General features: G+C 40.0%; 2 protein-coding genes across 7 annotated transcripts in view; one reads left to right on the forward strand and one right to left on the reverse strand.

Moving 5' to 3' along the window:
- The window catches only part of LOC143666242 (serine protease 48-like), a 29,045-nt gene extending 20,440 nt beyond the window's left edge, over window positions 1–8,605 (reverse strand). Inside the window, exons 1-5 of the mRNA XM_077139837.1 lie at window positions 8,379–8,605; window positions 6,148–6,192; window positions 5,836–5,998; window positions 3,585–3,856; window positions 2,515–2,681 (exon numbers count right to left, since the gene is read on the reverse strand). Of these exons, the coding sequence (XP_076995952.1) occupies window positions 2,515–2,681; window positions 3,585–3,856; window positions 5,836–5,998; window positions 6,148–6,192; window positions 8,379–8,430 (699 nt within the window). The 5' untranslated portion in view covers window positions 8,431–8,605. The remainder of the gene's footprint in view (window positions 1–2,514; window positions 2,682–3,584; window positions 3,857–5,835; window positions 5,999–6,147; window positions 6,193–8,378) is intronic.
- SH3D19 (SH3 domain containing 19) overlaps window positions 1–14,315 on the forward strand; it is a 325,680-nt gene that overhangs the window by 164,264 nt on the left and 147,101 nt on the right. The gene's annotated exons all lie outside the window — the stretch shown is intronic.

The following is a 14,315-nucleotide window of genomic DNA, read 5'->3' on the forward strand; positions in this document are numbered from 1 at the left end:
CTACTACAAGAAAAACGCAGTTTGGAGTTTGAGTGTAGCGAAGTTAGCTACCTGTGAAAAGAGAATATCAGCTTTATTCAGAGAAATATGACAATCCATGTTCTCTATTATTTATCACTGACAATATCTGATATAGAATCCAGAGTCACTGGATATTCAGCAGAACGGGAAAATGTTTTCCAAGATAAATCAGAAAATGTTACAGAAGAGAAAAAGCAATCAATGGAAAATAACCCTGACATATCTCAGATTTTGGAATTAGCAGATAAGATTTTAAAGCAGCTATTATAACAGCCGCTATAACTGTGTTCAACTGATGTAAAGAAAAATATGCTCATAATGAGTGCACAGATAGGAAATTTTGGTGGATGGATAGAAAAATATGTGTGTGGGTGTGTATATAAAGCTAAATGGATATTCTAGAACTCAGAAATAAAATATCTGAAAATCTCACTTTTGGATGAACTTGAAATGTGGATGACGGGAGAAAAGAGCTTTAATAAAATCAATAAAAAGAATCCAATTTGAAGAACAGAGAGAAAAAAAGGTAAAAATGGACAAAGCATCAGAGTCCTATGTGACAAAGGTATACTTTCAAGTTTCTGATTTCACCTGGCAGGGAAGAAGAAGGAGATGAGATAGAACAATGTTTTAAGAAATAATGAAAATTTCCTAAATTTGAATAATGAATGACTAGATTAAAGCAAACAAACAAAAACTCAGTGAACACCAAATAGAATATACAAAGAAAATCACACTTAGCGTATCATGTTCAAGCTGCTGACAATCAAAGAAATAGTGATTTTTTTCTCAAAAACTTAAACATAGAACTACTATATGCTCCAGAAATTCTATTCCTAGGTATATACCCAAAAGAATTGAAAATAGGGACTTAAACAGATAATGGTACATCAGTGTCAAAGTAGTATTTTACTTATTTGTTCTAGTTTGCTAGCTGCCGGAATGCAATATACCAGAAACGGAATGGTTTTCAAAAAGGGGAATTTAATAAGTTGCTAATTTACAGTTCTAAGGCTGAGAAAATGTCCCAATTAAAACAAGTCTATAGAAATGTTCAATCATAGGCATCCAGGGAAAGATACCTTGGTTCAAGAAGGCCGATGAAGTTCAGGATTTCTCTCTCAAGTGAGAAGGCATATGGCGAACACAGTCAGGGCTTCTCTCCCAGCTGGAAGGGCACATGGCGAACACAGCGTCATCTGCTAGCTTTCTCTCCTGGCTTCCGGTTTCATGAAGCTCCCCGGGAGGTGTCTTCCTTCTTCATCTCCAAAGGTTGCTGGCTGGTGGACTTTCTGCTTCATGGTGCTGCAGCATTCTCTGCTCTCTCTCAGTCTCTTTCTCCAAAATGTTTCCTCTTTTATAGGACTTCAGAAACTAACCAAGACCCACCCAAATGGGTGGAGACATGTCGTCCCTTAATCCAGTTTAACAACCATTCTTGACTAAATCACATCAACCAGGGAGATGATCCAATCACAGTTTCAAACATACAGTATTGAACAGAGATTATTCTGCCTTTATGAAATGGGATTTATATTAAAACATGGCTTTTCTTAGGGGACATACTTCCTTTCAAACCAGCACATTATTCATAGTAGTCAAAAGATGAAAACAACCCAAATGTCCATCAACAGATAAATGGATAAACAAAATGTCATATATTCTTCCAATAGAGTATTATTCAGCCATAGAAAGGAATGAAATTCTAATACTTCATATGTGATGAACCTTTAAAACAAGCTAAGTGAGATAAGCCAGACACAAAAAGACAAATATTATATTATTTCAGTTACATGAACTATCCAGAAGACTAAATTCATTGAAACAGAAAGTAAAGTAAAAGTTACCAGGGACTGGGAGAGGGAGAAATGAGGAGTTACTGCTTAATGGGTAAGGAGTTTGTGTCTGGAGCAATGAAAAATGTTGGAAATAGGTAGTGGTAGCAGTTGCCTAACATTGTGAATGTACCAAATGCCAATGAATTGTACACTTAAAAATGGTTAAAATGGCAAATTTTATGTTACATATATTTTGCCACAATAAAAAAATACACAAAAAGAAAAATAAGGAAAGCAGATTGAGCAGAACAATGCATTGCACATAATGTAATAAAGATTAAAATGATGGCTGACTTTTCATTCCAATGTTATTAGAAAACAATGGAATGAAATTTTTATGTGCAGAATGAAATGTCCTTACTTGAAAAAAAAATTTTTTAAATAACTCAATGCAACCTCTCAATAAATTTATGAAATTTTACATGTTTGTAAAAATCCAGTGACCATGGTTAGCATTTTTCTAGATCAACAATCTTAGAGTTGAAGAGAATAAATTCATCAATATAGGTTAAGTCAGTTATACAGGATAACACAAAGAATTTGTTGTCAGAACGCTCATCTCCTGGCTTGCAATCTACTGATGTTTACAGACAGGGAAACCTGAATCCAAATTAAGATCTCATGTTAAAAAGAAGACTCATGAGCAAAGCCTAACCTTGCAACTATCCTTCCTTGTTGCAGTATCACCAGCACAAATCATGTTGTCCTTGATGACTGGCTCCACTGACGTTACAGTACTTGCTGGATTATAGAGATGTTCGCAAACCTGATGATTAATGATGGGCACTTCTGCTTCCTGGAGGGTTGAAGGGTAATCAAATTCTATAGAGGTAGACAGGAATGGAAGGTTAAAGCAAGCTGGAAAGTTGTGGGCTATCTTTCAAGCATAATATGCCAAAGTCTGAATGGGAACCCAAAAGTGGACTATAATCACTCTTCAATCATCTTTGCTAATGAAAGGATATCTAGATCTAGCTGATCTAAAACAGTGAATAATTCAGAATTATTTGTTCGACTTTGGAATATTTGACATTTTTATAATATGCAAAAATGTGATATTCAGCATTGTGAGTGTATTTAACAGCACTGAATTATGTATGTGAATTATATGTGAAGTATTCTTTCATCAGTTGTAGTAAAGGTACCACACTAATGCAAGATAATAATAAGGGGACAGATATATGGGAACACTGTATTTCCTAAATGATTTTTCTGTAAACCTGCAAGTTCTTTAATTAATTTTTTTAAGTGAGGAAATTCCTAATATTCTACATAAATAGTAATTCTGATAAAGTTGTGACTTTTAAAATATTCAAACCCCTCCCCCTTTTTTCTCCATTTTTCTGCTCTCAGATCAATTCCTATCTTGTCTTTACTCTTCCTGGGAAAAGAGGTGACACAACACTTCAAAAACGTTCAAAACACTAGGAACTCCAAACTTTGTATCAGGTTTATTAGCCTCTGTTTGAGAGAGGTAATTATGTGTTTAGATTGCTGATATCTGCTCTTCCAGCTATAGCTGGGATCTAGGCAGAGTATAAGAGTAAATAAACATATAAATGTCAAAAAGGGCATTTTGTTTGCATGCATAGAGATTATGAATAGGTTGCACTGGTTTTGATGGAAAATACTTGCCATGGTAATGATATGCCTAGAAGGCAAATATTCTGGAGAGTGTATGTGAGGGTGAAGTATGAAACAACCCCTCTGTCTGCCCATTCTCACCTTCATATTCATAGTTATCAGTTCTTCCCCATCCAGTCACCCAACAAGTGGCTGGAATTTTCAACTCGTTTTTGATAAAGGGCAAGCAGATGGGCCTGATGAAAGAACTGAAGGTGACTGGGGAGTAGAGCTTCAACAAGGCAATGTCTGCTTTTAATTCATTAAAGTCAGGATGGATGACGATTTGGGATACATAGTACTGCTCGCCTTCAGTTGAATAATCCATACTAGTTGTTCCCAGCCACACAGTATATGGAGTAAGAGTCCAGCTCCTAAAGGGAAGAGAAGGAGGAGATTAAAAGTGAAGTATAGTTGTTTGCTATACCTGGACCAGAACAAACTGCCTATTACGTAGCACTGCATCTCTAGGCAAAAAGTTAGGGCGCTTCTAATTTGGACTGGTGTTAGTTTGCACCTTCCCTCCCTCCTTCTCTCTTTCTCTCCCTCTCTAACCTTTTCTTTTTGTTGTTTTCTATTTCTGTGGTCTACTCCTGTATGCTTAAGGCCAGGGCTTGGTCTTGCATTCTATCCCTGGTCCTCTCATTCACCTCTCCCATTCTCCAGGGTTTCAGCTCTCACCTGTATGCTTAATAGTTGTCATTCTTTATTGCCAGCTCTGATTTCTGTTCTGAGGCTTTTATTTCCAAATCAATTATAAATCAGATTAATACATAAACCCAGTTTAAAATGTCAGATACTTTGATATGATGTATAAAATAATGAAATAAATGAAAAATAATTTCTCTGCCCCCATACCTCAATTCACACTATGAGAGGCAATTACTTTCCACACTTTTCACACTTTCTTTCAGTATTTGCCCTGGTATTTTCAAGAAGCTGGATATTGCTATTTCTTGATTTTTTTTTTTCTTTCAATTTTAGTCTGTTGGCTTTCTCCTGTGGAAGGTGAGGATTGAGCTTTCTTTCTTATGTCACCCCTGTTCCCCTTCCCGACTTCCATTCCACCCATCTTTCCAAACTCACGTGATAATTTTTTTCTAAGATCAGCAATTAATGAGAATGTTCTTGTGACTACATAAATATTAATCACAGTACTACATACTGGGAACTGGGATATTTCCTTTCTTGTAAAGTTTTTGCTTCTCCTGGAATTAGAATGTAGTCTCACGTCTTTTGTGTTCTTAGTTTTCCATATATCCATCACTACTAATTCGTTATTCACTCCCAAACCTCTCTATCAGAAGTGTAAATCTCCTTTCAATATGTTCAGATATGTCAGGCATTCCATCAATACTTTATTTTTCAGAACCTTTTTCTTCTTGCTCCAATCTAGGCTGCTACAGAACTATCATCTTCCCATTTCCCTGAATGATTTTCTTGGGGATTCTCTTATATTTGGTATTCCCTCCTTCCTGGATCCTTTTCTTTTATGCCTACCCCCCTTATTTTGTTGAAATACATTTTCCTGTGGCTTTCTGGAAAACATGCATGAGAGGTAACATTTTTGCTACTTTGCCAATGTCTTATTTCTACCGCACACATGATTGATCGTTTGTATATGGATAAAATTCTAGGTTGGAAATAATTTTCCCTCAACATTTTGAAGTCATTTCTCCCTTTTCTTTGAGCTTTCAGTGTTGTTACTGAAAAGTCCTTTCATTTTGATTTCTGTATGTATTAGTTATGCACTGTTGCATACCCCAAAGTTTGGTGGCAAATTACCCCAAAGTTTGGTGGCTTATCTCCCGGTTCCTGTGGGTCAGGTGTCAGATGCCTCTGACTCAGGAAGTCTCATGAAGCATAGTCAAGGTATGAACTGCGGTCTCGTCTCAGGGCTCAAGCTGGGGAGAATCTGCTTCCAAGCTTATTTATATGATGGTTTGGCAGGCCTTGGGTCTTTACTAGTAAGTGGCTCGAGACAAAAGTTCCTTCCTATTTGGGCCTCTTCATGGCACTTCTCATCACTTGGCAACTTGTGTCCCTCATAGTAATGACTCAGAGAGCCCAGTTTTTGTATTTGTGACCCAAAAAAGCTGAAGACAGAATCTCCTGATTGGTATTTAGGTCTGCTGGCAAAATGTAAGAGAAGCATCTAACACAGTGCCTATCTCCATAATTTCTTTTTCTTTATCTATGCCCCGTCCCTAGTTGCACCTAGTTCTTGAGTCCAAGGTAACCTAGGGTTAGGTTGCCTGTCTTATCCCTTTCATATGTCTGTTGGTCCATTCATGAGGTTGTGTGAATATTTATTGAGACCCTGTCTATGTGCTCGACACTGGCTAAAACTCACGTTGATAAGCAGTGCGCTGCCGTCAGTATCCACCTGTAATGGATGAGGGACCCTCCACAGATGTGGGTCTGCCCCAAGCGCAGGCTCACTTGCCAAGGCCAGTGTCCCACGGTAGCATCCTGGCCACTGGTAATGCGACTTGTGGGTGTACGTCGCCCACATGCTAGAGAAAGAGCAGAGAGGGAAACATGGAAATCTCAAAGTCCTGTTCTTCTAGACCCCACCTCCAAACTCCCATCCATCCCCAGGGTGGGACCACATCCAGACCACCTCCTGTTCCAGTTCCAGGGGGCGCAAGTGGAAACTACTTACCTAACTCCAGCACTTTATCCCTGGGAGATGTGGTCAGATAAGACTCTAGGAAAGACACACCAGATTATTACTATGTAATGGAGAACGCATCTTATAGCTAGATTCCCTGGAGAATAGGCCACTTATTTAAATTTCCCACACGGATGTCAAAGGTCAACTTTTTACAAATGTTAGTTCATTAGTGGGCATCTTGATAACTATATACTTACCTGCCTTCTTCAGAAGCATACATACAACATAGTTTAACTTTTACTTCATGATTCAAGGTCATCATCAGGAGTGTCGAATATGTTAGGTTATAAATACAATTTCTTCAGAGGCTTTTGAGGTTTATAACCCATTTATTTTTGTGCTGTTTTGTTTAACTGGCATGGCATTTTGCAGTTATGTGACTTCTTCTTTGCTAACTGTCCCCCCCCCCCCTTTTTTTTTAATTACTTTCAGCCTAGCTTGCTTTTAAATTGTTGTGGACCAGAAATATAAATGAACAAACTTTTGCCTGAAAGCATAGAACAGTACCTGTACTTCTGGTTCTCTCTGCCTGGAACACTCTTTCCCTTTATCCTCATAGCTAACTCTCTTACCTCCTTCGAGTTCTTGTTCTAATAATTTGTTCTTAGCAAGGCCTTCCTTTACTCCCCTATTTGAAATTACAGCTTGCTCCCTGTCCCTGTACTCTGGATGCCCCTTGCCTTTTGTAGTATTTATCACTTCTAACATGCTTTATAATTTACATTTTTAATATGTTCATTAATTACTGCCTGCCTCCCCCTTATAGCTGTAAACCCACTGAAGGCAAGGGTTTTTGTTTTGTTTACTGCTATATCCAACCAAGAGACTTGGAATGCTGCCTCTCAGGACTATCTCAGGTCACCCTCTTCAAAGTATCATTCCACTGGTGAGATGTCAAATTATTCTATATGATGCTTTTTTAAAAAATATTTTTATTGAAAACTGTTCACATATGGAGTCCAACCATATTATACAAACAGTGGCTCACAATGTCATCACATAGGTGTGTATTCTTTATCATGATCATTTTTAGAACATTTTCATCACTCAAAAAAAAAAGAAATAAAGAACTCATACATCCCATACCCTTTACCCCTCCTTCTCATTGACCATCAGTATTTCAATACATCCAGTTTTTAACCTTTATCTCCCCCCTATTATTTATTTATTTTTTTATCCTTATTTTTTTTTAATTCATCTGTCCATACCCTGGATAAAAAAGAGCATCAGACCCAAGGTTTTCATAATCACACAGTCACATTGTAAACATTATACAGTCATCTTCAAGAATCAAGGCCACTGCTACACAGCTCCACAGTTTCAGTTACTTCCCTTTTTGCCACTCCCATACATCATAAACTAAAAGGGATATCTATATAATGCATAAGAATAACCTCCAGGATAACCTCTCGACTCTGTCTGAAATCTCTCAACCACTGAAAGATAATTTTTTGTCTCATTTCTTTCTTCCCCCTTTTGGTCAAGAAGGTTTTCTCAATCCCATGATGGCAGGTCCTGGCTCATGCCAGGAGTTCTGTCCCATGTTACCAGGGAGATTTACAACCCTGGAGTATGTCCCACGTAAGAGGGGAGGGCAGTGTGTTCACCTTCCGAGTTGTCTTAGAGAGAGAGGCCATATCTGAGCAATAAAAGAGGTTCTCTGGGGGTGACTTTTAGGCATAGTTATTACTAGGCTTAGCATATCCTTTGCAGTAATAAACTTCATAAGGGCAAAGCCCCAAGATTGAGGGCTCAGCCTATTGAATTGGTTGTCCCCACTACTTGTGAGAATATCAGGAATTCCCCAGATAGGGAAGTTGAATATTTCCTCTTTTCTCCACAGTCTACCAGGGGGACTTCGGAAAAACTTTTTTCTTCTCTACCCAGATTACTCTGGGAAATATCGGGGCGTCACACTAACCTGGACAAACCAACAAGATCTCATGCCCTGTTCAGGATTCCATGTACTTACAGTGTTCAAGTAAACTGACCATACAAGTTAAATCAGATAATGCACTACCCAAAATATAAATTTTGCACCAAATAAATATCTCTCCCTTTAGTCTTATGCAGAGGTCGAAGTCTGAAAATATGGAACATATCATCCTTTACCCAGTATTCTGATTTACCTTAGTCCTGTCCAGATCTCCTTCATTCATATCTCTAGCCTTCCTGAGCTAGAAACTGCTGTCTCTGCCCACCCCACCACAGGGGCTCACCTGAGATCCCCAGCAAAAGGGACAGCAGGAAAGCCTGGCCAGCAGGGCACATGTCTTCCAGGCTTGGGACTCAGAGAGGAGCTGGCTGTGGGGCAGCAGCAAAAGGGGCAGGGCGGGCTTTTCCTCCTTAAATGGACTCCTGGGCTTCACCCTCCTCTCCTTCAGTCTTTGCCTCTGCGCAGATACTGAGGAGCTCAGACTTCAGAAGCCTCGCTGCAGACCACAGGAAGAGCTTGCTCCTGGGGCGCCCCCTGCTGTCTGGGGAGACCAGGGTGTCTGGGCTGCCTGCCTGGGGGTGGGGGATGGGAGGCGGCGAGAGGGGCAGGTGGGGGAGGTGGTAGAAGATGAAATATGAAAGGAGATGAAATATGAAAGGTAGACAGGATTCTTCAAGAGCAAGAAAAATGTAAAAAAAAAAAAGAAAGGAACGTAGTTTCAGGCTAATTTTCCTACTTTCTTTGTTTTTATTTCTGTTACAGTGTGAGCCATAGAATATACTTCCAGACAGATTTCCTGGGAAATAGGCACTAAGACAGAGATTTGGGTGCAGGAAGTTTTTTTCTTTTTTTTTTTCGGGGGGGGGTGGTGGTGGTGTCAGGATCAACACCTAAGAGGAGAAAGAAAGGGAAACAGGGTGGGCAGAGAACTGTGACCTACTTAGAACAGAGGCCTCAGCCTATTGCCCAGGGAGCTGTGGAGCTGGCCTGTGCTTCTGCAGCATTTGATGTATGCCCCTCCAGGGAGGGCATTCATTGCCTCTGGTGAAGTGGCTCTGCCAGGAGTTCTTGGGATAGGACTCAACTGTTTACTGACAGCAGCCAAGGGTCCTGGCTGCTAGGGGCACAGATGTTCCCATCCTGAGTGGGCATCGAGCAGTGAGCCACAGCTTCCGTTACAGAATTCTCCACTGCGCCTCTCATCAGTCTCAACTTCACTGAAACTGGGACAAGCCAGACTTTGTGCAGCTCCTGGTGTGACATAGTAACAAGCACACAGTACCTCTTATGAAGTACTTTTGTTAAAAAAAAAAAAAAGTAGAACTGAACTAAAGCTAACTTCCATTTACAGCAAATACAGGAGATAAAGGAGTCTGTTGAATTACAACATAAGGAAGCCAATAGTCAAATCCAAAATGTGGGACATTTTATAAAACAACTGGCCTCGTTTCCGTAACATGTCAAGTGTATGAGGGTAAACAAGGAGGAATGCTCTAGATTGTAAGAAATTTAAGATGCTAACGTATTCTGCACCTTGTTTGGATGCTGATTGAACAAAGCAACTCTAAAAAGAGATTTTGATACAATCAAGGAAACTGGATTTTAGATGTTCTGAAGGAATTATTATTAATCTGGTAGGTGTGAAAATGTCATTAATTTTTTAGGGCAATTGGAGATTTACAGAAAAATCATGTAGAAAGAAGGGTTCCTATATAATACCCCCCTTTCCAGCATATGTAGGTTTCCCTGTGAAATGTTCATCTTTAAAGAGAGAACTAGAAACCTATGAGTTCTTATACCCAAATTCTTTTATCATTTTAGGGAAATTTCCTCTGGTTTTTAACCCATAGTTCTTACTGTCTTTGTCATGGGGATGACCTAAGCCATACCTTAAGCAAGTAACCTTTCCCCTTAAGACCTGCCTTTTCCCTGTTTTCACACAAAAGTGGTGGAATAGATTGCTTCCAGATGTAATAATGAATTATGCATTACTTGTTTATCAACGTACTCCATCTCTTTATCTTTGTCTATTACCTATATTATACTCCACACATATGTCTTTATTTCTGATTCAGCAGTCAAGGAACATGTTCGCCTGCCTTTTTACTGCTCCCCTCTGACTCAAAGATAAGAAGAAACTAAGAACCACGGAGTTGGAAGCGAGAGTTGGTGCATAATGCCCACTCCAGGGACTTTCCTAAAGAAGGTCTAGGAAAAAGTTTAGGCAGGCTTTCTGCCTGTCTCATTGTGTGCCCTGTCTCCAGGTCTTAGATTCTCCATTCCTAGATCATTATTCTGTTATCTTTAAATACCTCTGCTTTACACCCTAACTTGCTTTGGAAAGTGGTAATATAGTGCTCGTGGTAAAAGCTGTTACTCACTCACCTTGTAGCCACAGACAAGTTACTTACCTGACCATCTTTGTGAAATGGGAACACTATTTTCCTAAAAGTTTTTTTGTTTGTTTGCTTGTAAGGGTTAAATGAGATATTATTTGGCAAGTAAGGAGCTCAGGTTTGGCCTCTTTAGACAATGTGCTGTTTTTATGATCATAATTGTTGTTTAATTAATAGCTTGGTTTTAACTATGAATTTAATTCTGGGCATGCAGGTCATCTTGGTGGTGGTTTAAATTGATGTTGATGGTTCCTGTAGACTTGTGTTTTTCATCCGTAGCCGTATTGACATTTTAGACAGGATAATTCTTTGTGGTGGGTACTGTCCTGTGAACTATAGGATTTGTAGTGGCAACTCTGGCCTCTACTAAATGCCAGTAGCATTTTCCCACAACAAAAAAATGTCTGCAGCCATTGCTGTATGTCCTCCTGAGAAGCAGAATCATCCAAGGTTGAGAAGCAATGCTGTACAGCAAGGCTGCCACTGTAGGGATTAAATCTTCTCTTGACCTCCTTGAGGATAGAACAGGTACAATAGATATGCAGGTTTTGTAGCTATTTATCTGTATTTTCAGGAAGAGCAAATGGACTCCATTGTCTCTTTTTATTCAGTGTATCAGATCAGTCCATTATATTGAAAAATGAATAAATCTTCTGATAAAACAGTCTCCCAAATAATTCATTTCTTTAGCTGATCCTAGCTTTCGCCTTTTTTTGTCTCTTTGCAGCAATAGATACCTGTGCCCTCTTATTATTGGTCCAGTCTGGTCTTCATTCTTGACTTGGAAATGAAATTTTTAATTCAGCTTTAGCTCTACTAGGCAGTAAGTTCCAGAACTAGTCCATATATTCTGACCAAGCCCTGGGCAGCCTTGTTCCTTCCCCTTCCCCCTGCTCTTTGCCTTATTGTCCAAAAGTCTTTTGTTTCCGTGGTCTACACTCACCTTTTCATGGGGGCTGATCCTGCCCTGAGCTCTGGCCTACTTGCCTGTGGTCCTAACAGCTTTTCACCAGCCCCTCTTTCCAGGGACTGGTCAGGTTCCTTTGGTCACTGTAAGAAAAAGTATTTCCCTTTTTCTGTTTATTTGCTCTATTCATACGAAAGCAATTCTTCCTTATCATTATCACAGCTGGCTTTCTCTCTATAGTCTATAGCTTTCATATTTTTATTGAAAAAGATTTGGTACCTTCTCTTGGCAAGACACCAAACTAGATGCTGCTAGATGCATGGTGTCACGGAGCTATGAACCCCAAAAAACATGTTCTTAAATCTCATTCCTGAAGGTGTGAACCATTATAAATAGGAACTTTTGATGTGGTTATTTCAGTTAGGTTGTGGTCTGACTCAGGCTGGATTTTAATCCTATTACCAAAGGCCTTATAGGGAGTCCACAGAGAGAGAAGAAAGCAGGAGGGAGCAGCCAGAAGCTGAAAGTCAACAGAACTGGGAAGAGAAAAGAGAAGCCAGGAGAGGCTGCCATGTGCATTGTCACGTGACAGAAAAGCCAAGGACCAAGGATTCACTGTCAGCCAGCCCCAGAATGCCACAAGTCTTCTGGGAGAAAGCATTGGTTTAATGATACCTCTTGATTTTGGATTTCTAGCTTCACAACTGTGAGCCAATAAATTCCCCATTGTTTAAGCCAGCCTACTGCATGGTGTTTGCTTTTAGCAGTCAGAAAGCTAAAACAGTCAAGAAGATGAATGACAGCCGTTTCTCTTTTCAAGGTGGTTCCCATCTATCCAGAAAGAAGTAAATTGTGTGCACTGAAATAACTGCAAACAGAAAGAGGGAGTTTGAATAACTAGGACCAAATAAGAGATACAAATAATAAGAGGTATGTGTTAGTTAGATTCAGTTGTCAACTTGGCCAGGTGAGCATACCTAGTTCTATTGCTGTGGACACAAGCCAATGGTACGTGAACCTCATCTGTTGCTAATTACATCTGCAGTTGGCTAGGAGGCGTGTCTGCTGCAATGAGTGACGTTTGACTTAATTGGCTGGTGCTTAAATGAGAGAACGCAATGTAGCACAGCCAAGCAACTCGGCATTCCTCATCTCAGCACTTGCAGCTCAGCCCAGGCCTTTGGAGATGCAGAAAGAAGTCACCCCGGGGAAAGTTGTTGGAACCCAGGGGCCTGGAGAGAAGACCAGCAGAGACCATCTTGTGCCTTCCACGTAAGAAAGAACCTCAGTGGAAAGTTAGCTGCCTTTCCTCTGAAGAACCAACAAAATAAATCCCCTTTTATTAAAAGCCAATCCCTCTCTGGTGTGTTGCATACCGGCAGCTAGCAAACTAGAACAAGGTACAAATAACTAGGTCCAAAGGATAGATGTTTTATGGCATAGTATGAGGAGAACCTTTCACTGAGCCTCTCAACAATGAATGGGGTAATCTGGTTTAGCCGAAAGAGTCAGAGAGTACTAGATTAAAATGTCTGTTTAATCAAATACCAGGTGTGTGATCTTGAGCAAGCTACTTAACTTCTTTGAGCCTCAGGGGGTGTGGGGGGTTGTTTATTTCATATGGTAAAAGTGGGATAAATAATACCTTCTTGAATTGTTAGGACTAAATAAGATAATATTTAATGTAACCAGTGTTACAACCCAGCTTGGTCTTAAAACCAAAGAATATGCCTGACATGGAATTAGGTGTGAGTTTATTAGGATTGACAGACAGGAGATCTTCCATGGTGGTGGCTGGCCAGGGAAAATGAAGATTAGTGTTCTGCAAAGGGGGTGGGGAGTGCAAGGGCTTATAAGGGTTTAGGACAAAGGTATGAGAACAGTTTCAGCAGGGTCTGGTGACACAGAGGTTTGGAGGTTTATCAGCAGTGATGGGGGAGGGGAGTTTGAATGCCTTGTGTACCATACCCTTTGTATATTCTTTCCCCCCAAAGAGATCCGTTGACCTTTAATGTCTGACCTGGTCATGTAGGTGGCTACGTGCAATGATCTGCTCTCATTATGGAAGGGAGTCCTGGGCCCTGGATCCCCACAACCACCTGTTATGGTTGAGTTCATATGTCGACTTGGAGAGCCTGTGGTATCCAGTCGCTTGTCAAGCAAGCACTGGTCTGATTATTATTGTGAGGCTGTTTCATGGATTTAAATCATCAGTGAGTTGATTGCATCTGTAGGTGATGACACCTGCAATCAACTGAGAAGATTGCCTTCAACAATAAGAGATGTTCCATCCGATCAGTTGAAGGCTTTAAAAGGAGAAGTGATGATTTCAGCAGTCTGGAGAGAGAATTTCCATCTCTATTTCATCTACACAGCTTCTCCAGGGGAATTTATCAGAAACCTTCATCACAGTTCCTAGCTTGTGGCTTGACCTATAGAATTTGGACTTGCCCATCCCCACAGTCATGTGAGCCAATTCCTACAAAAAAAACCTCTCTTGTCAGTTATGTTTCCCTAGAGGACTCTGACTAATATAGTACCTGATATGCAGGATATATTTGCTTATAAAGTAAATAAGAGTTACTGCCATATTTAGATAGGAGATAAAGATGTCATGTCCTCGGAGAAGCCACTTAGGCAGATCTTTCGCAGGCAGCATGACTTGGCTCTAATCCCCTCAATCCAGGATCTGAGTCCTTAGCTTATTAGCTTCTGGAATTCAGGAGCTATCAGAACACCTAGCATAGATCACATTCAGGAGACAATTCACTAAATTTTAAGACTTGTGTAGGAATTAGAATGTTGATTCACAATGATTGTTATTTATTTTCATTGCTTGGAATCATAATTTGTCCCAACCAGGGCACCCCTTATTGATATGAACAGGGAAGCCAAATTTGTCATCAGGTTGTGGTTT

This window comes from Tamandua tetradactyla, chromosome 22 (assembly GCF_023851605.1).
Source record: "Tamandua tetradactyla isolate mTamTet1 chromosome 22, mTamTet1.pri, whole genome shotgun sequence".
NCBI classification, from domain to species: Eukaryota; Metazoa; Chordata; class Mammalia; order Pilosa; family Myrmecophagidae; genus Tamandua; species Tamandua tetradactyla.